This window comes from Colias eurytheme, chromosome 1 (assembly GCF_061535395.1).
Source record: "Colias eurytheme isolate Ceu_HAF_F1 chromosome 1, ilColEury1 Martin Lab GWU primary, whole genome shotgun sequence".
NCBI classification, from domain to species: domain Eukaryota; kingdom Metazoa; phylum Arthropoda; class Insecta; order Lepidoptera; family Pieridae; genus Colias; species Colias eurytheme.
The window spans coordinates 12543333-12569473 of NC_142980.1; the positions used below are offsets into that span (position 1 = coordinate 12543333).

General features: G+C 34.6%; 3 protein-coding genes across 8 annotated transcripts; 1 reads left to right on the top strand and 2 right to left on the bottom strand.

Moving 5' to 3' along the window:
• Window positions 1–444: 444 nt before the first annotated feature.
• On the bottom strand, window positions 445–4480 carry LOC149911309 (uncharacterized). The gene is made up of 3 exons (XM_090118088.1): window positions 3763–4480; window positions 3552–3683; window positions 445–2057 (listed from the first exon to the last, which is right to left on the bottom strand). Exons 1-3 carry the CDS (start codon window positions 4478–4480, stop codon window positions 445–447), a joined length of 2463 nt encoding a protein of 820 aa, XP_089974214.1.
• Window positions 4481–6464: 1984 nt separating this feature from the next.
• LOC149911310 (uncharacterized) lies at window positions 6465–9974 on the bottom strand. Its single transcript, XM_090117976.1, has 6 exons — window positions 9797–9974; window positions 9588–9725; window positions 9232–9380; window positions 7978–8090; window positions 7167–7324; window positions 6465–6561 (listed from the first exon to the last, which is right to left on the bottom strand). The coding sequence occupies exons 1-6, from the start codon at window positions 9865–9867 to the stop codon at window positions 6465–6467; spliced, it is 726 nt and encodes a 241-aa protein (XP_089974102.1). The 5' UTR covers window positions 9868–9974.
• A 642-nt stretch (window positions 9975–10616) lies between these two features.
• dos (daughter of sevenless) lies at window positions 10617–24222 on the top strand. 6 transcript variants are annotated; one of them, XM_090105202.1, is made up of 11 exons: window positions 10617–10816; window positions 10989–11117; window positions 12000–12204; window positions 14905–15035; window positions 15363–15561; window positions 16408–16602; window positions 16704–16798; window positions 16986–17375; window positions 18053–18160; window positions 18755–18862; window positions 20161–24222. In XM_090105202.1, exons 1-11 carry the CDS (start codon window positions 10748–10750, stop codon window positions 20305–20307), a joined length of 1776 nt encoding a protein of 591 aa, XP_089961328.1. In that variant the 5' UTR covers window positions 10617–10747; the 3' UTR covers window positions 20308–24222. The 6 variants fall into 6 exon arrangements, with proteins under 6 accessions (XP_089961328.1, XP_089961349.1, XP_089961341.1 ...); XM_090105223.1 differs by having other exon boundaries at window positions 18764–18862; XM_090105215.1 differs by having other exon boundaries at window positions 16408–16596.
• Window positions 24223–26141: the final 1919 nt, after the last annotated feature.

Sequence of the window (26141 nt, forward strand, 5' to 3'; positions counted from 1 at the left end):
TATAATATTAGTATAGATTTGACGAATAAGTTTTATCTAAGAATTGAAAAATCGGCCCTTAATAGGAATTATTTCAAGGTTCAATTCGTGAAAATCATTATAAGTACAAGTATTCTCGATATAAACAATCTCTGGAACATTCCGCCCTACAGCCTCAGTATATTATATTGTTGATAATACTAAAAGTAATAAATAATAAGTACCCCAGTTTAGAGATACCAAATTGATTATGAATATTGTTTCTAACGTGCATATTTTAAGACCCTATAAAAATAAAATCAAAAATAATCAAGTCTCAAGGGAATGTCATGTCGAGCTATGCCATGAAATCTGAAAAAAAAATGAAATAAAAATCTTAATATTGTCGTATGATTATATTGAGTACAGAAACTAACAGTTGCATTTTGTGTTGTTGTTTTTTGCTTTCATTTCTGTAATATAAATTTAACAGCAAGTGGAGCAATTACTCCTGCAGCATTTGGCGGGCTTGCAAGGAGCAACAGAGCAACATTTTCTAGGTGGACACGGCATTGGCACCACACAGCACCCTGGCATACTTCGGCATTTAACCACCGGACATGTTTTTGAGCGATTGCTACAAGGTGATGTACGTTTTTTGTGTGTCTTTATTTTTGGTTGGCTCTTACACCTCCGAGGACGCTTCCGACCGACTGGACATGGACGCAAGCATGGCGAACTTCTGCATGGAGATTTACAGCATGGAGGGCTACAAGGCTTTCTGCATGGAGGTGGTGGGAAGGGCGTACAACCTGAGCAAGTTGGGCAGCTCGGTGGTGGGCAAGGCCTTCCGCAACAGCTCGTTTTGCAGCATTTCTTACATGGTGAACAAGGCTGCCCACAAGGTTTCTTCTTACAACATTTCGGTCTGCATGGGGAAGGCTTACAAATGATTAGCTTGCACTTTGAAGGTCGACATGGTGTGGGAAAGGCACACGGTATAGGGCACGGCGAGGGACATGGAGGCGGACGACATGGTGGTGGTGTCCATTCTAACATTAATTCGTTCCTAGCTAATGGTGCTCCAGTAATTTTACGAATAACCAATTCGAAAACTCCTCTTCGCGCGTTGGTAGCAGTAGTTACTTTCACTGGTGCCTGGTCTTCTCCAGACGCTGCTAATATACATTTGGGTCCTTGACATGGGTCCTTCCCATGCACTGGGCAAGGCTCTTTGGGGCCAATTTTTATGTGTGACACGGTAGCCATCATTTCGCCTTTCGAAGCCGCTACAGCAGGGCAGGGCTTTTCAGGTTTATCATCTTTGATTGATACTGATTTTGTAGTCCCCGTCGATGTCGTAGCGCCTCTCGATCTTTTTGTCTGTGACTGAGTGTTTGTTTTGGGTTTTGGTCGGTTTTTTGCGTCCGTACTTTTACTGGCTGATGTAGGTGGTTGACCTGTTTTACATAGTTTTGTTTTTGAACATTTTCCTCCCACCCCTTTCTTATCAGCTGGTTCCTTTTTTCTACCAAAAAAGTAAACTTCAGAATAATGGACTTCATCTGTTATACATCTACTGCTTTCTTGTTGCGATGTGGTTGCGTTACACGAAGAACAGTACTCGGAACGTGAGTCTATTGAATTACTGCTATAAACTTGAAAGCATTTATTGACGGATGCTGTAGCTTGTGTTCCTGAGCTTTTATGACGGCAGAAATCGTTAAAAAGTGTCATGTAAACGATTGTTTCCTTTTCACCGAATATACTCTTAGATTCCGAAGAATTATTTCGAAATCCACTAATAGAGGAATCGGGGTAAATAGTGCTTGAAGATGGCGTAAAACTGTAATTTATAAAATCTGCATGTGTTGAGTCTGCAAACCGCTTGTCGTAAAATAATTTCATATTTTCAACGCATTTTTTCAAAGTATTAATATTTATAATTCCAACTTCATACGTGGGTAAATTGAAGTTATTTTCCATCAGTGTTCGATTAATATATTCAATCAAATAAAGTTCTTCCTTGGTTTTCATTTTAGGCTTATTTTTTTGTACTTCAGTCAGTTCTTGGCAAAACAGCAAGCTCGACAGGACACCTACGATAATTTACGAAATTTTACTTTTTGGCTTATAATAAAAATCTTATATTTATCAAATAAGAACAAAAATTTTACGACACAGAGTTTATTGTACAATCAAATAACAAATAACATCATAATGGAAACAAAAATAAATAAAAAAAAGGTTAATATATAAGTGTAACGGCTAATGTCGTCTACAACAATCAGGACAAGTGGGTACACATTGGGCGGTCCGAGTATCTTTCACGGGCACAATTTTCTGATGCGTTTCTACGGGGGTCACAAATTGATATTCCAATTTTGACTTCCTTCCAGGCATTTCTACCACTTTTCCAATTCGAATTTTTATGACTTGCTTTGGAAAGTCGTACACAACCCCAGGATAGTTTTCAGCAGTTGTAGGCATTAGCTGCCCTGGTTCATCTCTAGCTAAATCTCCAACTCCGTCTGATGTGAAATTAAAGTGTGCTCGCTGTTTATGACCATTTCCACACGAGTCTGTAGGTACTTGGAAAACCACTTTGTTTCCCGTCGGGCAGCAATCTGTATAATGTTCATAATATATTCGTCAAACTAAAGAACCTACATTTTAATATAGATATTGTAGACTATTTGTTTAGGTACTCATAGTTATTAACATTACGAAAAGTTACTAAGAATTTGTAAAAAATTGAACGTGTCTATAAAAATATTAATTGTAGCTTCAGAAATCAGTTTAACACATTATTCTCTGTAAAGGGCAAAACAAGATGATGTTTATGATAATTCAGCGTTTCTTCTTGTTCTTTTGTTTCTTTAGTCTTCTTACGCAGCATTCACAATCAAGATCAGATTGTATTCGCGTGTTTTGCTTTGTCACTGGTGGTTTTTTATCCGCTGCTTTTGGTGTTACTAGTTCCAACTCTAGTTTACATTTTCTGTCACCTTGCAGAGCAGTTTTAGCAACTTTAAGAACAAACACATCTTTGTTAGGCAATTCTTGTTTATTATCACCGCGGGCCATGGCTGCTTGTTGGCCGTGCTTACTTGCCTGTAGGCATCCTTCTGTGGTGCAAGTAAATTGTGTGTCAGCAGGCCTTGCTCCATGACAACAAATATCTTCGCTTGGCAGCGCTAAGCTAATCTGGTTCTTGCCACACGGCGGTTCGCATGGACCACCATCCGAATTCTTTGTATATGGACTTTGCATTGCACAATGCGTTTGACTTATCTTCTTAATAATGGATGCGCTAGCGGGAACTTTAATCTTAAGTTCATTTCCACCCAAAGTTGTGCCTATTTCCTCAAATTGCTTACTGCGACCTGGTCATTAAGAAATTTTGTTCTTCTAAACTTATAAATACTAAGTATATTTTTATAATTCAGGGATACATAATAATTTCTTATGTTCTTTCGTGGATGTTTATTTTTCCATACTAAATTAATTAAGATATAAATATAAGTACACCTAGAATCTACTATCTCTATTATGTACATATAACAGGTAATCTTAAAGAACAAACATCTCACCTTTTGGAATATGTAAGCAGTATTGATCAGTATTGCGGCATAGCATTTTTTGCTTTTCTGCAGGTTTTGGCCCAGAGCAATAGCAAGGATCATCTGGATCTTCACAAGGCATGCTATTGTATGGATCTCGAGCTGTAAAATTTGTTGAGTTCATAATGTCAATACTTATAGCATCAAAATGACAGAATGCAAAGCTAAGACAATACAATACCCGGAGGACAAACTGCACCGCCACCCGAGCATGTGTGTTCACCTGTCCCTCCTGCACCTCCGTGACCTCGAGCAGCGCCGCATACACAAGGATCATCTGTTGTTTGATAATCTTTCTTCGGTGCACATGAACGATCTACTACGCCTGAACTACCTCTCGATTTTCCACCTAAGTTGGGAGGACCACCAGATCCTTGGAAAGTAGTGATAATAAGTTTTCCAAAACATGATATCCTTAAAAACATTACTATTTCACCAGTTTCTTCTCCATCCGGTCCTACAAATCTAAACGAGTCTTTCAGTGCTTGATAGCTTACACTGGTTGGATCGGCTAAAAAGTTATTTCTTGCTTCAACAAATTCTTTTGTCATGTCTATTGTACATTCACCCATGATGATTTTTGTAGGTAAACAGCCACATGGCAGAGATTTATACACAGAAACTTTTACTGGAAATTTGCTCATTGCAGCATTGATGTCACCCTCTTTGAGGGAAAAAAGGCATGATTTACCCGTATTAAAAGGCTTCACAAAGGGACCTCCACTTTTTGCAATACCAACATTGGGATCGTCGTCACATATTTCCAGTGGCTCTACAGCGTTACATTCGATATTAACGCAAGTCCTAAAATCTTTGTCTGAAAAGCATGGGCTTTTAACAAAAACAATTTTATCGATAAGGACCTCCAGAAGGAAAAGACTATCATCCTGTTTCGCCATTCTTAATAATAAAGGGATGGGAGAATTATTTTTAAAGTATTTTTAATTTTTAATATATTTACATATTTTCACAATTTTGATGTATCTTGATTAACAAAGGAACGAACATGTCATTTCCTTAATTCTTCTTGAACTTCTTAATGAATTTAATAAAAAGGTTCTATTTATTCTTATTCTGTCCTTATTCTGTAAATGAATGTCTTGTAGGCGTTTTGATCTTTTCACAACTTGTTCATTAAAATCCTTTGTTAAAATCCATTAATGGTTTTATTTTAAGCTTTGTTATTGTGTTAAGATTTCTATAATTATGAACTTTCGTGGTGTTTTTGTAAGCTTTTCAAGTTCATTGGGATGTCTGTTTTTCTGAACCTACTTAAAAAAAGAGTAGGTTCTCAATTCATCTGTATTTTGTTAAAGGTTTGTTACCTCAGTACTTTCGACTAGATGAACCGATTTTGATTATTGATTTGAAAGCTAGTGATTACTGGTTTATTAAAATTTTGTCTTTTTATTTATTTTTTTAACATTAACGTTCAACCATTTGAAAGCTTGGGTGGTGCGAATTGCGAAAGTTATTCAGTGCTTTGAAATAATAATTATCAGTTGAATTAATCAAGGCAATAACTACATAATGATATGATATTGTTTCGTTGAAAAATTTCAGTGATATTCAGCGGTGCACTCATCGCATTAAGTTCTCTATTGAATCCATTAAGAATGTAAGCATGTAACAACAGGTTGAACTAATGAAGTAGTCAATAGAATGACAACAAAGGAGATCACAATAGACGTGTCGAAGGTCAAGATTGAATAACGTCTTCATAAAAGCATAATGTAAAGGCATTATAATGGCGTCAACAAACAACGGGAGCGGGGTTGATTTCAATCAGAGTGCAAGATCAATACGGTAACAATGCAACCCCGGCGGAAATTTCTAGATAGCAACACCCACTCCATTGTCCTGTAACCTTGCTCAGAGCGCAGCTGCATCAGATATCTGCAATGCGGTATTTTATCAGCGCATGTCTACTGCCTAGTATCGATAAACGAACATATCCGGGACTGCAGGTGAGGCAATAATATAATATGATCTGAACGCCCGCCACCCACCGCCCACGGCCGCGGCTCTCCTCCCGCCTCCCTGAGCGAAAGAGATGCATCATGCACCCCCGGCGTCGCTGCATAAAGCGCAGAAGCGCAATTGCCCATTGGTGCCATCGATTTATTGCGACGGTCGCCTTTGACCTTTACAAAGTTTAAAGGTGAAGCGTTATTAAATCTCAGATGCCGGCTTTCTAATTTAATATTTATATCAGATATAAAATTTTAATTTTTTACTGAACTAGTAAAATTTATAAGTAAATGCAGACGAATGAAATACTAACGTCTTTAAGGTGACGCATTCGCGGCGACCCTGGCGCTGCACTTTTATAAATATGCAATGAGTTAGAATCTACAGGTGACCTCTAAGGTCGACAACCCCATTATTTATTAACAACACGGGAAGTGTAAATGTATTGCTCGACAAAAATGCCAAAAGCCTAAAAGGCTTCCTATTCAAATTAAGATTAATATGACAAAAAATATTGTAGAAGTTAGTTTCTAAACGGGATTTTCTCAACTAAAGAAAATGTATAATAATTGTTCATAATAAAATATGGTTTTAAAATTTAATTGTATAAAAGGTTTTCTAAGCATTACAAGTAATAATACTAAATTTACAACGCCTTCCAAAAAAGTGCCAAACATACACATGTGCAAAGAAAGCACATAAGTACTTCATTATTATATTAAGTGAAAATAATGTTATATCCTTTCCCATAAAAATTAAATAAGTAGTATATATTTACAGATATAATCTAGAGCACAAGGTTAGCAATAGAAAATTGTTTATGTTAAGTTATAATTTAGTTTTATGAGCACGACTTTTAGATAATATTACATACTATTAAAACATGGTAATATTTTTCAAACATTATATCATTTATTTCGAAAATTTTCGCATAATACAATTATATTTTACTGGAGGGTAGTTTGAATAATACCAGTTACAGGCTTCGTTCTGAAATGGACGACCGACCCTGTAACGAAAATGAGATAAAAATGTATGTAGGTAATTAGAATTATAAAAAAAATATTTCTTTCTTAAAAATATATTAGTGTATATAAAAAATTTCTTTTTCGAATGAAAATGAAGTGTATATTTGACTACAACCAAGAATAATAAGCTGGACCAATTTTGATAAAATTTCACCATGATAGATATTGCGCCACGAAAAAAGTCCCGTAGACGCGGGGTTCTCAAAGCCTACAATAATGCTGCCAGTATTGGTTTTTCCAAATTCCCCCAGCATTGGGGAAAATGATGGGAAATATATATAAATATATGAAAAGGGTTATAGAAAACCGTTTCATTGTTTGTGTTGAATAAAAATATTTATTTATTTATTGATATAAGTAATACATAATATCATTATAGTATTTATTTAATAATATAAGTTAGATAGAGTAAAGGATAAATACGAAATCTTGTGTAACTGTAGTATCTATTGCTACATCATAATACTCAAATAGTATACAGTTACTACTTTAACACAGTGCAAAGTCTGTGGCAAAGTTTCAATGAAATCAGTCCAATAGTTTTCCGGGTAAATGGAAATTAATGTTGTTTTTTTAAATACTATACTCTTTCATCATTTCACGTATTTGCTCAGGAGATAGAGTAGCCTTAACATCAGGGTATTGCCTCCAGCGTTTCTGTCCCGAATCTTGCTCATGCGTCGCATGGGATCCTACCAAATCCGACATTTTGACGTGACGACAATCACGGCAAAGGGAATTTTTCTGGAACAAAGTTTTGTTCACTTCAAAGAGTAAGAGGATGTAGAAAATCAATAAATTTCTACAAAGTACATATTATTATGTAGTACCTACGTTCCTTTGTGACCGTTTTGTAAATGCACGATTGCACGTGTTCTTGATATTATTGAAATATTAATACTTATTGCGAAAAATAAACGGTCCGTATAGATGTAATTAAACTAAAAGATTATGAAGTAATTCTAAGGGGAATGAGTTTCTAAGACAGTCATTGGATATAATCTCATGGATATTCAGTGATTTAACTTAGTTAATTAAATCAATAAACCTAATCGTACTCAGAGCTAGAGAAATTTATGTGTAAGTACTTAGATGCAGTTATAATATGTATTGATTAATCATAGTACTACAGAGCTAATGGTAATCTGTAAGATATAGAAATGTTTTAGATACTGCTCTTGATCTCATTATATTATCACAATATCGAGGCGCGTCGTAGATAATTAATTCCCGATTAAATCGTCAAAGCAGGGAATTTATTTTGATTTGCTACTATAAAAAGTGCGTGTTATACCTACATATTTTGTCATGGCATATCCTGAAATAAACCAACGCATGCATCCGCGCAAGGAAAAAACATATTTGTGATTTAAATTTGATATAAACTGAAGCGGAACAATAACCTTCGTCGCCTCCGCAGTCGGCTTGAAATTGTCACATGCATGCAGACGCCGGTACTTCACGCAATCCAAGTCGAACTGATAGGACCGAGGGAAGACATCCTGGTGCGCTTTGAAAACATCTCACATCATACTATGATCGAAAAATCCAGCTACTAATTGTGTGGTAAGTATCTAAACATAACTGTCCTCGTAAGACCCAGTAAAGCAATTAGTAGGAAATAGTAAAAAATAACTGCTAAGGAATCGCGTTACCGCTGCGCCTGCGCATACAGTAATGGCAGTAACTTCTACTAATGTTATCAGCTGTGCGTTATCAATAGGCCCTCTTAAAATTTAAAAGATAATTTATTGTCCAACGAATTTATGTGTTTTTGTTTAGGGAGTTAATAAAACCGGCAATTAGTCATTCTTCACTGAGGAGAAAATTCATAAAGGTCTTATTTAAGTATTTCCGCCTTTAATTCAATATTTAAATTATTGTCTAGGCATTTTGCGGTCAATGATGAAACAGCAAGTTCGATTTATGGAAATAAGCAAGTTTATAGGTACCTATAGCTAATTAAGCGAATCAACGCATATCATATTTAAATCATCATTAATTAACACTTTAACATAATGAACTAAATATGTAATTAACTACAACATTTAGTACCTATTCATACATTTTAGTTGCATCTCCAACAACAAAATATTGTACATATGGATATATGGTAATATTTATGGTTCCACATCACAAAAGAAATAAACGGAACCCTTATACGTCTTTATAGAATCAATTCGTTGTCCGTTCTTCATGTCTTGACAGACAGACGCCTGTCAAGACTCTTTTTCTCGGGGACGCGTGGATGTGTATAGCTTCTATTTTTATTAAACATTGAAGTCCCTTGAAGCTATGAAAACAAACTTAAAAGCCAACGCAATCGAGAAATAAATCCGTTTATGCAAATTTTAGACATTCGCAGGGGAATCAAAACCTGCAGGGTATTTCCCGACAATTCAGAATCATTAAATTTGGTACGAAATAACGTCTCATAGCACAGTTAAAAGAGAATTTAAGAGAAATTATGAAAAGCATATCTACATTTTAAGTTACAATATATAAAAAGAGGGTTGTACGGAACCCTCGTTGCGAGAGTTCGACTCGCACTTAGCTGGTTTTTTATATATACCGACCGTAATGACTTTGTCAGTTAGTAGGTAGGTAGTAGGTACATATTCGATGAACTACAGTCATGTACTTTTACGTACGAGGTAATACTTTTTCAGTAGTCATCCCGTAATTGTAGTATGCATCGTGGAGTGTGTATGCATTGGCACCAGGCTTATCCACCCAGAAGGCTTTATCCATTTGCACCATTCTATCTATCACAGCATCTGGTAGTTCATCTATAGTTGGTCTGAAGAAAACTGGTTTTAAAAAGGGTGACAGAAATGAGCTAGAGAAGTTGCACATACCTTTCTATTTTCACTAGGATAGGAATTTAATTTTTTAATGAATTTAAGATAATTACAATAATTTTAAAGAAAGGGGCAGTAATTAGCTGGAAAGTACAAGCCTTTTATGGTATTCAGAGGAAAATCGTGAATTTATTTCTTCTGCCTACCTGGGAGGTACTTCCACCAAAACTCTGGTTAATGGTTGAAGAAATTTTCCGATAGTGTTTTGAGTTAGGGTCGGCGGCCTGCCAGGGGTCAAGGATTCATCAGTTTTCACCGTGAGGGACACTTCATCTATAGCGTATCTGCAATACAATATTTTGTTATTTGCTCATAAAAGAAAATTATTAAACTCAATGCAGACATATATTTTTACTTATCAGGCTCATATCCACTAAATTTTGCAACATTGCTTTGAGGATACAAGGGATGGTGTGTATTTTCCATTCTATTTAATTTATTTTAATTAGAGTTATAGTCGAAACGACAATTTATCTCTTTAATTTTAAAGTAATTTCTAGCCAAACTGTAGTCTGTTCTCCGGTACAATAATACGTAGGTAATTTATAATATCACGTTGGTGACAATGTTCGTCAATGTTTGCCGCCATTAAGGCGATTGTAAAATACTGAGGTAAAATACATCTCTATGGACGGCGGCGGGCACAGATCTACTAGATCTGTGGCCGCGGGCCTAAGCCGCGGGCCGATCATAAAGACATGTAGGCCTTTTTTAGCGTGATTGCCTCTCTACTCGCCCAATGATGCCTGTTGTGAAGATAATATAATAATCGTGATCTGTCACCTGGTCACCTGTGTTCAAAAATACATAAATAAATAAATTACAGGTAGTTTTATAAATGTGAAAATTAATTTCATTCGCGAAATAATGTTAAATAAAAAAATTTGGACGCATAGTAATGTCACAGACTAATAATAATATACTACTTAAGTGATGTTAATGGAGTAGTATTATTCATAGGTTTGATGTATAAGACATTAAAATTGTATTTTGTCTAAAGATACATTTATTTATGTTTTATTATGCACATAATAATCTTAAAAAGTTAAAAATAGGTTTTTAAATTTTAGAAGCAATGCGCAGAATCACTACAACTTTTCCCATCTATGAAATTTTCTGATGTGGCAAACCTATGTATTCTGTGGTAGGCCTGTCATTCACAGCGAGCCGTTCTCAGTTCTCATTTCGCAGTTCACCGTAGCAAAGTAAAAGCAGAGCGATAACTATTTTGCTAACAGTATGAGTAAATGGTGCACTTTAAACAAATTTTATTGTGACTCATTTTAGTGAATTCAAACATTATAGTATGTCCAGATATATACTACTTGAAGGCTGGCTGACAAAATCGCCGCCGCACAGAAGTATTTTCAAAACTGTAAGTAAACAACGATTTTTGTTTTAACTTAGCGAGAAATTGTGGTATTTTTCGAGAAATTTTGTTGTAGTGATTAGCTTATCGAATACTTGAAAAACTAGATTAACTCGCCCGAAAATAATTCAATAATCAGTATGCAGCGTGGATGCTTAAGAATGTGTTTTGTTTTTAGAAATGGCGAAAAAGGTGGTTTTCCTTGCGGCAGTCGAATGATCTTCCAGGGCAGTACTTCCTTGACTACTATGGTGAGCGGAGCTGCAGGCGTCTGAAAGGCTCCATAAACCTGGATCTCTGTGAACAGGTAACTTTAATCCTTGTTTTTGTAATTTGTCTGAATAAAAGTCTTAAAAGTTTTTTCAAGTTGTACTGAATTTTATTGTGGATAATGTTATGACTTTGTCTGTTTAATATAAAAAGTGTAGAAACTAATTATTCACAATTTTGGGCTTTCAATCTTTTAATAGGAATCTAGAATTGTATTTTTTTATTGTTATTAACTATACTTAGTCAAGCCACTTTAACATTCACCATTGTAAAGTAACTGCATTGTTAAGAAATACAAGATTCTTATGCGATTAGCTCCATTTACATTCGAAAATACTATTTCAAGTTCAATATTGCGACGTTAGGTGACCTGATGCCTTAACAAGGAAAATTTTCTATTCAAATGTAAATACATAGCAAACGCAGGCCAGGTTTTACCTGAAACTAAATTAAACATTGCCTCAGTATGTCATATGAATATACCTACCTATAAAGAACAAGAAAATAGAATAATACAGTTTGAACTCAGGGCTCGATTTGATCGGTGCAAACAATGAATATGAGTTTATTTTGGTGTAGTAATCTTATCTAATAGTATTCTACTGATCAGAATTGTTTCACACAAAGTGCATGGAGTTAGGGTCTTTCATATAAATCTGCGCATTACATTTCTAAGATAATAACTAAATAAAAAATGTTGTGTGGTTTTATGAAACCACGGTAAAAGTGAAACTGTTCGAACCGTTCCCAACACTGCTTTGTGTAGCGCATGTCGCGTGACGGTCGGCTGCCGAGTAGATACCTAGTACCTACTCGGCAGCCGCGATACGTACGCGACATGCACTACACAGACCAAAAAGTTTGAGACGATGTAATAAAAGTTTCACTTTAAAAGATAATAATAAATTGTTTGTGCCAGGTGGATGCGGGTCTGATGACCCAGAACAGTAACACACAGCTGGACCCTGCAGAGCGCGGCTGCGTGTTCTCCATACAGACAAAAGAGCGAACCTATCACTTAGAGGCGGCCTGCGAGGAAGACATGGCGAAGTGGGTAGACGCCATTTGCAGAGTGTGCGGCCTGCGCGCGACTCTCCCCTCAGAGGAGGAAGAAAGGACCAGAAGTAAGTGCTACTATTTTGCCCTCATCTTTTGGTACATCATATTTCGAATTGTATTTAGGTTCTTTGTTGTTGTAATCAAAACAGCTTTGGGTTACTACTAAGTATACAAAGTTGTGAGCAAAAGCTAGGTTGGGTTTTTATATTTAGGAAAATTGAACGCTTGCACAATTATCACATGAATGATATTACCTTTATTGTTAAGTAAAGCAGAATAAGTGTTTCAGTGTTAATGTTAAAGGACTAATTAGAACAAAATTAAGTATTATTTAAGAAAAGAATACTTAATTTTTAATAATTAAAGAATACATGTTCCTGATGTTCCTGTGTTCTTATTTATGTTACATTAGTAAAATGCTGTGTGTGTCGGTATGTCCAATACTATATCAATGTTGAAACCTGTTGCTTTTGAATATCCTATAAAGCATGCTACGCAATGTTCTTATTCTTATACAGTATTATTCATATGTATATTTTCCTGAATTTTTTGTTTGTATTTTGAAATAGAGTTCTGAATACAGTGCTAATTCTGGAAGTAAAAAATGTTTGACAGAAAAACTACTCATTTTTATATTAAGCTCTGCAATTACTTAACTTTCAAGAAAGTATTGACTTATTTGTGCTATGCGATTGCAATAACTATATTTTGTTCATTTATATTGGATTTCATTATATTATGTAAATTGATTTGCTTTTCATCACATATCCTAAACAGATACAAGTCTAAATTTAATTCTTGAAGAACATTGAAGTTTAGAAAAAAAGTGACTTCTTGATTTCTAATGTGAATTATATGAAATATAAAAAAAGACGTGTTGCACTCGGGGACTGCCGCGGTAGAGCTATTGCATGCTATGCCTTCAAGTCACACCTCCGAGCCCGTCGGAGTGGGGAGCGTGAGGTTTTTTCCGTTACGGAATTTCTCGATTCGGTCCCCGCGCTCAAGGCCCGCGATAGAAGCTATGCAATAGATTAAAATTTTTAAATTTTCTGCATCCAAATAAGATTGTTTTAATTTTTCATAATATGTAACAAAATACAGGAAAATAAACAGGTGTTATGAATTACAAGTGATATTGAACTTGGAAAGTGTTTGTGAATCAGGTTTAAAAGAAAATATAAAGCTCTTTTGTTAGATGATATTGATAACTAAGTTACTTTGTTAAGTTTTGTTAAAAACTCAAACACAAAGGTAAATCGAAAATAAATTTGTTCAATGATAAAAATTAATATCTTGTTTTCGTACATTTTGCTAAGAGCGTTTATTTTGTTTGCACAAAAAGAAATATCACTTTTCAAGTTCAAACGCTCAAGTAAACATATAAATTTGAAATGTTTCAATAAACACGTGTTGCATAGGACGAGACATTGTTGTAGCAACGCTTGTTTGGGTACGTCGCGAGTCGCGGCTCGTTGTTTGGGTTTGGAATTTTGGATAGCATTCACTCAATCCCAAAATAAATAAGTAGTCACAGCATCTTGAAATTCCTTTAACTTCCTTCCAAAGTATGTATATCAGTGTATTTAGTCTTGCAAAAAACAAAGTAGACTGATAGTGCTAAAATTTATTTTTAGAACAAAAATAACGTCGGCCGTTTCGTTGTAGTCGTTATCGATTCAGTATTGGAAGTTTTAAACCCGTGTAACATGTACTTGCTATGTACCCACCCCCCTAATAAGAGATGGCGGCTCGTTTTAATGGCGTCGTATGTAATATATCGACAATAGTACATACGCGGGGAGTGCATCGAATGCGCATGTTCGGGAACAATCTCGAACTATATCCCCCGCAACGAGAGCAGCTAGATGTAGAACTCCCGGGAATCTACCTAGGTCCCACCCTCCAGCCACCCTGTCTAGGCTCCGACAAGGACATGCGCATCTAGATCGAGCCTAGATAAATCATTCGCTCTCCGGTACTCGAGTCAGATGGACGTGTTCGGTCCTTAAATAAATTGAAAGTCTCTTTGTTCTTAAATCAATATTTTCCATAGGTGTAACTTGGAACAAAATGTAATAATTTTGTTAGTTGATAGTTTTAAATAATCAAATCTTTATCCCGTTCTGATCTGCTTTACGATAATTAATTAATTATTCGGTCTTTTTATACGGACAATTTTACAGACTGACTTAATATGACTATTATTAATCTGAATCAGTTCCCGGTGAAGTTCAATTGACGCTGTTCTGAGGAATGGTAAGTTAAATAGTTTAAGAATTGTTGTTGTTTTCTCCTTATGTGTATCCTCTTTTCCTATTGCCAATTTTTCCCGAGCCCATTCTTTTTGTGTATATTAAATTCTATGTGCGTTGTCTGAGATATCGCAATGCCTTTTGATGTATTATTTTGTACTGTTTTTATTTTTTTATGTCTTCGATGTTGAAAAAAAAGGTATTTTAGCGTGGTAACTACGCAGTTATATTGGGATGAAATATCGGAAAAGGGGTGGAAGAATGGAGATGTAGGGATACCACCCCGCCCCACCCCATCCCTCCTAGCTGCGCGGTGCGAGCCGCCAGCGGGAGGGTTCAAGGGGAGGGGAGGGGTAGGAGGCGACTACCTTCCGCGACTGAGCCTCCCTATTGCTCTATTACAATCAGATACGTTTATCTATGCAAACGCGAAATATTTCTCTCGCAATGGTTGGCCGCAAACCGTACTCAAGTACCGCGCAAATAAGACAATAGCAGTTTTGTTTATAGGTACATATCAAAACAGCACAATGACGGTTATGAATGATCAGTACGAACTCGCGGAAGGTACTGGACCCTACATACCGATATCTGAGTGCATTACTGGAGTCCGAGCGCCGGTATTAGATTTTCCATGCAATGTATTGTTTTTTTTTTGCTTGTTTTTATTAAGCGATGAAGCTCAAGGCATTGCGAAATATATTTTAAATCAATAAGAAATTAAAATGTTTTTAATATATGTTTTTCATAATGTTTCATACGGGCGACTATTTTTTTTTTCGTACTTTGAGCTTTATCGTTATGATAATACATTTCTGCTGTTTTGAAAATAAAATCCCTAAGACTACATTAAACAACAGTCATTGCTTCGTTAGTGCTTGCGATACTGCTTAGTGTGAATAGTGCTTTTTTGCTCATTTTATTTATTTTTTTTACCCTTGAAATTATTATTTTGATTTTGCTTTTAGGATTCCCAAAGAACCTTCACCTTCGATCCCAATAATATCATTATTGGATCGAAGTCTTCCTTCGACGCTGTTTCTGAAAAAAGTCAACAAATATACCTTAGTCACCCCCAAATTCGCGTTAATAACGATTTTTCTGAAAACGAGTCTAATTTAAGTGACGAGGAATGCAAATCGCTTAATGCTAGTCAATCTAATCTAGGTATGTATTAGAGTCCGGTTTTTAGGCCTGCAGGTTCCTTTGCTGAATTTTAATTGCTCGCGATCGTTTCATTTAAAATATACGTTCATTATGGTAGTGCGCACGAAATGGCGGACACTTTGTCATTGCACATGCGAATATGATGGCGCGAACAAAATGGCGGACGTGGCGTCATTGCGCATGCGAATATGGCGGCCCGCACGAAATTGTGCACGAGTCGTCATTGCGCATGCGAGTATAGCTTACCGCACGAAATGGCGGACGTGTCGTCATTGCGCATGCGAGTATAGCTGCCCGCACGAAATGGCGGACACGTCGTCATTGCGCATGCGAATATGGCGGCGCGAACAAAATGGCGGACGCGTCGTCATTGCGCATGCGAATATACATAGCTGCCTGCTGGAAATGGCAGACGCATTGTCATTGCGCGTGCGTGATCATGGATCTAAACCATTCCTTTCCGCGACGCCATTGGTCCGTTCGCCGCTTCTTATACCTCAATCCGTGGATATTTCAATCGGACCTTGCGCACTAAATTCTTTGCGCATCCAGATTTTGACTAAATTTTATGAATAAATACACCGATCGAAAATTATTCATTAATAATATTTTTTTTTTAATATTTGCGAATTTAATACTTAACGATTTTTTTCATATAATATCTTTTAATTCAGTTGTTAATGACACCATTATTCGTAAATTTTAAATGATCGCTTTGTAATTTTTTGGACCGCGAGCAATTATAATCGAATGTAAAGGTGACCATTTATTTTTGATAGCATTCGCCTGTTTTAATTATGGCAGAATATTTAAAAATTTTTATTAATTGAAACGCTATTATGTTAGCAGACGATTGGTCGCTCACGCGGACCTACATTAGACCAGGGCCCCTGGATCGGCTCGAACACTTTAAGGCCTATACCGGCGGCAACGTCCCAGTGAGGCCCGCTTTCGTTGGCCCGCCGGAGAGGAAACCTACCGGCTGCCTGGGTCAGGCTGCCAGCTGTTTGGGTCAGTGTGATGCCTCCGAGGAAGGTGACGGTAACTTTCTTATTATAATATTAAAAAAATATGATAAAAAATTAAATTTGTCTTTTTTTTAATACGTTGTATAATAGCCTATTTTTGTGGTCTTTTTTCAGGACCACCCGTTCCGCCGAGGCCGCCAAAGACGATCACCCTCAGCAGGGAGCATCGGGACTCCTACCAAGGGCCAAGGCTAAGGGAGCCAGGATCTGTAAGTTTTTTGGATTTGAAATATCTTTAAAGAATTTATACTGAAAAATAATCATTACATTTGCTCACAAATTAAAGATTTTAAATAATTTTTTGAAACCACAGTAAAAAATATACAACTGAAACATTGAATATTTATTATCGCTTGAAATAAACTTTAATAAAAATATTTTTTTTTTCTGAAACAGCATCCAAACCTCGACTGGTCTAACCCGCCGTACTCCTGGGAAGTCTCTTCCCGTCGGCTGTCGCACGTGCCCGCCACACAGTCGCTCGCTCAGGCGTTGCCGCTAACACACGTGCAGAGCCGCGTGCAGGTGCACGTCCACACGCACCAGGCTCAAGTACAGGCACCGCCGTACCAGGCACAGGCACAGGCACCGCCGTACCAGGCACAGGCACAGGCTCTGCCGTACCAATCTCAAGCGCAGGCGCTGCCATTGCAGTCCCAAGCGCAGGCTCTACCATTCCAATCTCAGGCGCAGGCTCTACCATTGCAGTCCCAAGCGCAGGCTCTACCTACGGTTATTGTGCACCGCCCTATGAATGACGATGACGACGAAACTGGCCTTGCACATGTAAGCTCTTTTGAATTTTGCATTGTTAATTACGTTTTTGACGCTTGACCTTGGTAGAAAGTTCTGAGTATTCAATATTAATAGTACAAAACATAAACAATAAGGATGTATCTGAGTTGAAGTTATCCGATAATACAAAAGATGACACATGATTTTTTTAATTGAAAGCAACTAAATTTTACTTAAAATGAAATAAAAGGAAATCATATACTGGCAGTACTGTTTAAATTTAACCTAACAACAAAGAAACACAAGTATTTATATTAAACTAGCTTCCCACGACTTTTTTGTACGTGCATCGCCGTTTTTCCCCGTTCCCGCAAGAATTTCGGGAAATCCTTTCTTAGCGGATGCCTACGTCCTAACATCTACAAGCATGCCAAATTTCAGCCCGATACGTCTAGTGGTCCCGCCCTCCTAGACAAGTGGCTTTCTATTAGCGTAAAGTTGAATAGAATAGATTATGAATGTATGAGATTGACGTAATCAATAGTCGTCGTCGTCGTAATCAAACGTCAATCTCATACATTCATAATCTATTATTTTAAACTTTACGCTAATAGAAAGCCACTTGTCTAAGGGGGCTGTGCTCACTATATCAGTCACCTTTGAGTTTTATATATATAGATAGAACTGTATGAACGGTGTATTTTAATATATAATTGTTGTCTGTACAGCCTATGCAGCATTACTGCAATCTATCTCTGCTGCCGCCAGCTGTAGACCGCGCGCTGAAGCCGCGCATCGCTAGCACAAGCATCGGCCATGTGAATCAAGTGGACCAGGTAAATATCATTCTAAATCTCTACTAATAAATAAAATAAATAAATATTATAGGACATTATTACACAAATCGACCTAATCCCACAGTAAGCTCAATTAAGGCTTGTGTTGTGGGTACTAGGCGACGATAAATATAATATTTAATAAATACATATATAGATAACACCCAGACCCAAGAACAAATAATTGAGTTCATCACACAAATATTTGCCCTGACCGGGGATCGAACCCGGGACCATCGGCTCAGTAGGCAGTTACTTTACCACTGCGCCAACCGCGTCGCCAACTAATATTATAATACTGAAGAGTTTGTTTGTTTGTTTAATTATATGGATACTTTATCTGAAATAAATGAAATAAATAAATAAACGCGCTAATCTCAGATTTGAAATTTTGGATATAATTAAATATCACAAATAAATTTGTTATACTAATTACTTTTATTTATAATCACGCTGAAAAATGCTTAAAAAATAATGTAATATATAACAACAATATACTTTAAAACGCTTTACTTACAATAAAATTGCTATATTATTTGATTTTTATAATAATTATATGAACTAGTGTTAAAAAACGCACTTAATGTATTTTAGTTGTTCCAGAATGCGGCCCAGCCGTCGACAAGCGTCGCTCGGACTCGAAGAGCCTCTGACGTTTTACAATATTTAGATCTTGATCTTAGCCCCAAGAGTCCGACTAAGGTAATGTATATTCATTTTAATCTATACAAATATTATAAATGCGAAAGTAACTCTGTCTGTCTGTCTGTTACTCAATTACGCTTTAACTACTGAACCAATTTTCTTTAAATTAATTTACTGAAAATATTTGGTATGGAGATATTTTGATACCCGAGAAAGGACATAGGCTACTTTTTATCCCGGAAAAATGACGCAATCCCGGAAATCCCACGGGAACGGGAACTATGCGGGTTTTTCTTTAACTGCGTGGGCGAAGCCGCGAGCGGAAACCTATATTATAATATATATAAATCGCGTGTCACAATGTTTGTCCTCAATGGACTCCTAAACCACTTAACCGATTATAATTAAATTCGCACACCATGTGCAGTTCGATCCAACTTGAGAGATAGGATAGTTTAAACATGTAGGTACCACGGGCGTAGCCGGGGCCTACCGCTAGTAATATATAAATTATAGGGAAACATATCTAAAAACGACCGCAAAAAAATTAAAATTGAAGAATATACGAGAACAATCAAAAAATTATTCGATTGATTTTAGTTTCAATTCGATAAATGACTGGCAATACTGAATTTTAATAAATAGATTAGATTGTTCAATGAAAAAAGACACGGATAACGAGCTGCCAGTAAAAAAATCTCGTTTTACACCTTGGGTATGGAAACCTAAACCTAATTGCCAATTTGAAAACACTTTGATTAAATACAAAAAATCTATCAAGTGCGAGTCACTCTAGCGACACTACGGGTTCAAACTCAAACTCAAACATTTATTTATTCAATTAGACTTATTATAGAAGCACTTTTGAAACGTCATTACATATTTTAAAATTTACCACCGATTCGGAAAGCAGTATCTACGGAGAAGAACCGGCAAGAAACTCCGTAGTTGCTCTGTTTTTACAATCATTACTGCATCTCTTCTTTTCTATATTCATAATTTTAATAAAACCGTTTCTTTACATGATATCTCCGTTTATCACCTTAGAATTTATATTAACTATTTTAAATTTAAATATATTTTTTTATTGTAACTAAGTACAAAAAAAAAATATTTTTTAAAAAATTTGATTGTTTTTTTTGACGTGACAACGTCTTATAATTCGATAGAGCCGGCTGCACGCACGAAAAAACATGACTCATGTGGCGTTACCTCGTTCGCTCTGAGGCGTTCCATGTAAGGCTTGAAGTGCAAGCGAGAGCGTGGAACGAGCGACAAAGAAGCGCAATCGGACGTTGTCAATTCAACTATCGTCAGTACCGACTTTACAGACAACCAATTTTTGTAATTTTCAGAATCAAGATGGCGTTCGCCGCGTGCACCACGCTAAGTCCTTCTCCGCCGAATCGCGGGCCGACTACAAAACAGTCGACTTCGTCAAGACGGAAGCCTTTAATATTACCCGTCAGGATGCCGAAGCATCTAGAAGTGTGCAACAATGATTAAACCCCATATACGCGAAAGTATACAAAAAATGCATTAATAAAAATGATTTATATATTCATTAAAATGTATACTCTCGCGTATATTGGGCGAAACCAGTGATTCGGACAATTACATAGTGGACGGTCTAGCGTAAGGTTAGTTATGTACATATCTGTTACCTTCGAGTATTTTCGATGAGTTGTTTCCTTTACGCATTTCTATGTACGTTTATTGTATTGTTTACTGTACGTTTTATTTCCTATTTAATTTATTTTATATAAGCTTGTTTAAAATTCAATTATATAGATAAATATAAAATTTATATATCTAGCTATTTAACTATAGAATATATTAAGATATTAGATGTATTCTATTATAGTATATTATACAGTGTTAAGTTTTCACGCTACCTTATTCATTGCATCACATGACATTATGGTATATATTTTTTTATGTTATGAAATGACTGAGGTATGTTTTACCTACACTGCAAGAGAGTATGGCATAAATTGATATATTTTAAAAATTATTTTGATATCCAACTTATCCATAATATTATTATGGTTTTAAAAAGTACTTATGTCGATTTATGTTTCATATATCTCTTATAACCTTAAGCTATATGCTGTTGAGCGTATCGCACTATTGTTCTTCGCTCAATGTAAGCAATAAATATGAAAATTTATCTCAAATATAATATGTGAGCAGTGAAATGAGTTAGGGATCATGATGTTTTGTTATAATATGTATTTTATCGTCGCCAACAGTTGGCACACTCTCCGTCTAATCTCTCATATTTGAGGTCAATCAAGCACAAATTAGTAAGTAATTATTCCTTCATATCTGAAGGCTATAAGTAATATTCAATCGCGTTATCTCATTTATAGAATCAATATAGCGTCTCCTTATAAATTATCCTAACGCGTTCTTTTAAAGATCCTACGAACGTCGTACATACAATAATAATGCGCACAAATTTTAAAACGTTGACGCGTAAAGACTTCATTCTACGTGCGACAAAAAAGTCGTTACAAAGTCGCAAGTGTGGACACACTAGCTACAGGCCTGACTAAATTGACCCGTTGATTTTTTATATTTTTTTCCACGCGGTTGCATATAACGAATTTATATGTACAATAAACCCCAAATTTTTATCTGATTAAGCTTTAATTAGAGAAGTATAGATGTGTTCATTTTTATTTGATTTCAAAATAAATTCGCGTTTTCTTGTTTGAGAATCCTTGCCCTCGTTTGTCGATTTTGATAACTTTACAAATTTTCAAATGCGCACAAAATTTGTGTTCACATGTTTTTATCCTGACGTAAAACGTTTTGTTTTGCGTTCAATAACTCGGAGAGACTGTTTTAATAAACATTTATAACATTATAGTTATCTGTAAAGAGTTATTATTTTATTTAAAGAATCCTAAAATATAATTGTATGGCCTGGTGTGGATAGCACTCAATTCATAAAATCAGTTGTTTCACATTAGTTTTCTGTTTATTTAATTTATTTCTATTTCTACTTTTATACATAATTTGACATACTTCACAAATAAAACGAAAACGCACATTAAATTAGGTCATAAAACTCAAACTCTGCTCTAGTTGAATGTATAAAACATTTAACTAGACATAATTCAAAAGCGCTTTTGAATAAAAAATATATGACATGATATATTTACCATCAATTCTCGCCAAAGGTAGTTTTCCTTAAACCTCATTAGCACTGGGCTATACAATTGTGGGCATTGAATTTATTTATGGATTCTCGTCATGAAAATACGCACAAAATTTAGTAAAAATGGAACCTCTATAACATAAAGTAGTTACATTAATAATTGAAAAGTTTTATAAAATAACCCTTGAAGCTTTTATAAAAATGGTAATTTTTCATCAGAGAGAGCATATATTTCGGAACGACCAATCTCGGTTAATATATTTATATCTAATTGATAGATATTAAAAAAAAAAAATAGTGAGATTTACATTGTCCTAGTATTGTATCCTTTATACCCTTAAAAATTTTATGATCATTACTCCTTTACATGAAATGTATTTTATATACCAATATGTTGGTTATGAAATGTTTCTTTGGAATCATTCACATTCTTATCGGTCATACGACTGTATTTTAACATTGTTATATAAATACAATGTTTAGTTCATATTTACTGTAGGTCTATCGCACAAAAGGAATTGTTAGTTTTTAATAAGTAATATTTTATTAAGTTTTAGGACTTCAATCATAGGTTAAATTTTTAACACAACAGTGAGACTTTTAATAAGTATTTGTAAAAAAATTAGTGAGATACAAGGCCTTTTATATCACGACCCGTCTACAGGGAATACAGGAGCTGGATTGAGCGGTGTTCAGGGACGACGTCGAATGATATCGTTTTATTATTTAGGGTATAGCCGCGTATATAGTATACATTGTTCTACCGGCAACCAGAACATTAATCGAAACAGTGTTGTTACATAGTGAGAGTCGTTTATAAATTACTCTTATCACAATAGTTTGGAGCTTTACACGAATATATATTTCTTCTAGTTTATATTATACTATCTATAATCTTAATGTAATTTTGTTGTTGCCGTCTTCAATAAGGTTTAGTAAAAATGGCATATGGCAAGATGTTGGTAGGAGGTACTGGTTTCGTCGTGAGACATGGAGAAAAGTATATTTTTATAAAAGTTACAATATATATAGGAAATATAACAGACCCTGTATATCGGACTCCGTAGCGATAAAAATATATTCTTCTTATTGGGTGATAGTAAACCAGGTTGCCCATAAAAGGGGAAGATCTATTTAACACCTAGATACTATAAGATCTCTAGATTAAAAATAATATGCGGGAGATGAAAGGGTTTCGCTTGTTTGTGCCTTGACCTAGTGAGATGTAAAAAAAAAAAATTAAAAAAGAATTAGTGAGATTTTAAATGAATGTCATTCGATGTCGTTGCTGAAACCGTGATCGGAGCTCATTAAAAAAATTATAGTTATTTCAATCATCGCCATGCTATTTATAGCTTGATCGTTTATTTGGAAATTTTCTTTGCGCAATCACTAGACCAACCTGTATTGAACAGTTTCGTAACTACATCATCGTAAGAGTCGGATTTCGGAAATGTCACTCCTTGAGATACATTTTTTCGACATCGAATTCTATTTTTTTTCTCACTGTTACACAAAACTATATAAAGGTTGGAACTATTCTTGCGTCATGAAAATAGCCGAAGGAATTGATTGAAATTTAAACAAAAAATAATGTTAAGAGAATATTTTTCATACTATTAATTACCATGCGGTACTAGAGAAACGTAAAATTATACATTTTATATGGATATGTTTAAACACGTTGAGGTGCGACAACAATGAATTTTTGTCGGCACCGGTGCTCTTAAACACGTCCAAAAAGGAATAGGTTTTATACATTTTTTATTGCTATTAACCATGAATCTACTTCATTTGTATGGGGTGACAATCGAGTCATGAAACAGTTTTCTAAACTTAACAAGTTTTGGTATGCTAATGGCCTAATGAGTCGTTATTTTTATAACCAAAAAATCATTAAATTTTTTATTCGGAGCTGACTTGGTATCATAATTCAAACATTATAAAATGGATACTTACTTTCACAAAATACAAAATTTATTAAAATATATTTTTTAATTTTAATTTAAAACACGTTTTCATGACTTTAATGTTACCCTTTTTTCAGTAGCTTTTTTAGGAAACATCTGTTTCTTATACTTACATTTTTACTTATAAGATACGGACTTACTATGAAATAGCCTCGCTAAAGGACTGAGTAGTTCCTTATCAACCTTTGGTTTCGTTACTTTAATACTTAATTTCTGATCTGATATAAAATGACATTTTTTTTAACATGACATATTGATCTGATTTTATATTTACTTATATTTAACTAGATTTCTGCCCGCGGCTTCGCCCGCGTTTTCAAAGGAAAACCCGCATAGTTCCCGTTCCCGTGGGATTTCCGGGATAAAACCTATCCTATGTGTTAATCCAAGTTACCCTCTATATGTGTGCTAAATTTCATTGTAATCGGTTCAGTAGTTTTTACGTGAAAGAGTAACAAACATCCATACATCCATACTTCCATACATCCATACATCCATACATCCTTACAAACTTTCGCCTTTATAATAGTATTAAGATTAAGATAAAACCTCTAACTCTTGATTTTACAATGATTGGTAATCCTAACCAACCAATTTTTACTAAATATTTAAAAATGTTTAGTGGTACTGGACGAGGGTATGATTGGTTGAAAATTCTTTTTAATTGGTCACTTTCATCAACCTGTATATAATCATTACTTTTCAATGATTTAAGCTTCTTTGACGTTTCTTCGTTAAGATTTAAAGTTTGTAGCGTATTGTTTGATTTGTAATTCTTGCAAGTTTTTTTTTGTCAATTATTTTTGTATATTGTTTCTTAAAACTTTAAGGCTAATCCACGTTTATAGTTAACTTCTATAAAATATAATTACGTAATATACATAAAGTATTATCTAATGATATATTAATTAGTAATAATTTGTGTAAAGTAGATTTTGTAATAAAATTCAAAAAAACAAAAACAGTAGATTTGTAGATGATATAAAAACTTAACGCACAAATTATAAGATTTTTAATAATTTTAGGTATGTCATGTACAGACATTTTATTAGATTTTAATGTTTCGGACCATAATTTTACCAGTATTTTATAAAATTACCTTTAAAATGTTTTTTTTTTATGAAATTATGGTTATTGGATCAATTTATGAGTATTATTTTGATACAATTTTATTTAACGGCCATTTTTGAGTATTACATTTATTTTTATTGTTTGTTAATAAGTATGTTTTGTATGGTCTATATGGTTATGATAGTTTAAATGTTGCCATAATACGCTAACTGTGCGACATAACAATGATCACGTAAGTCTTCTAGTTATGTGCAATATGTTCTGTATATATGTTTATAATTATCTTTAATTACTGCTTAATTTGAAATACCTGCACATTCATTATAGCTTTATGTAGCCAAATATATTTGATTTTGGTTCTAATTTTAAATTAGCATTTTTATCGCATTTTTTTTCTATTATGGGTTTTGTAAATATTTTTTAGTCAAATTCCTAACTTTTTCAATGATTACGATTTTCTTATCTATTATATATTATGCAGGTTAGTTTATTTGAGATCAGGTTTTATCTGATGGCCATTTTTTTATTTTTAAATTATTGTTATGTAATTAATAAATATGATTTAATTTTTTTTATTTTTTGTTTTATTTTTTGTTCTTATCTTTTCTTTTGTCTTTTGTTTTTACGTGGAGTGATTTTCGAGATGTCAAAGGTGGTATAAGTTTCCTATATTTTAATAACATGTGGTTGTTTTTCGTTGTGATTTTAATGACCTGTGCCAAATAATAAGTTTCATTAGACATTAATTATTTTGTACAAAATACGTTGAGTGAGATTAGTTTCATTATGGGTTAAATATTGAAGATTTATTTTTAATTATACATGTAAAATTTTGAAATATTTTGTATACCTTATTTTTTTCGACATTTTACTAGTTACGAGAGAATTGTAAATAGTCCAATGCATTTTCGATTTTGTCTAGGATAGAATTATGTACAGTATATAACCTCGGTGGTTGTATTTGAAAAGACCTCTTTAAAACTATGTAACAATAATTTTAAATAATTAAAACATAATATGTACGTGGTAGTTAGTGTAAGCTGTAAGAAGTAAAGTTTATTTAACATGTTCTGTATGCATTTGAACTAAATGACGTGCCTATTTCAAATAGGACTTTGATAAATTATAT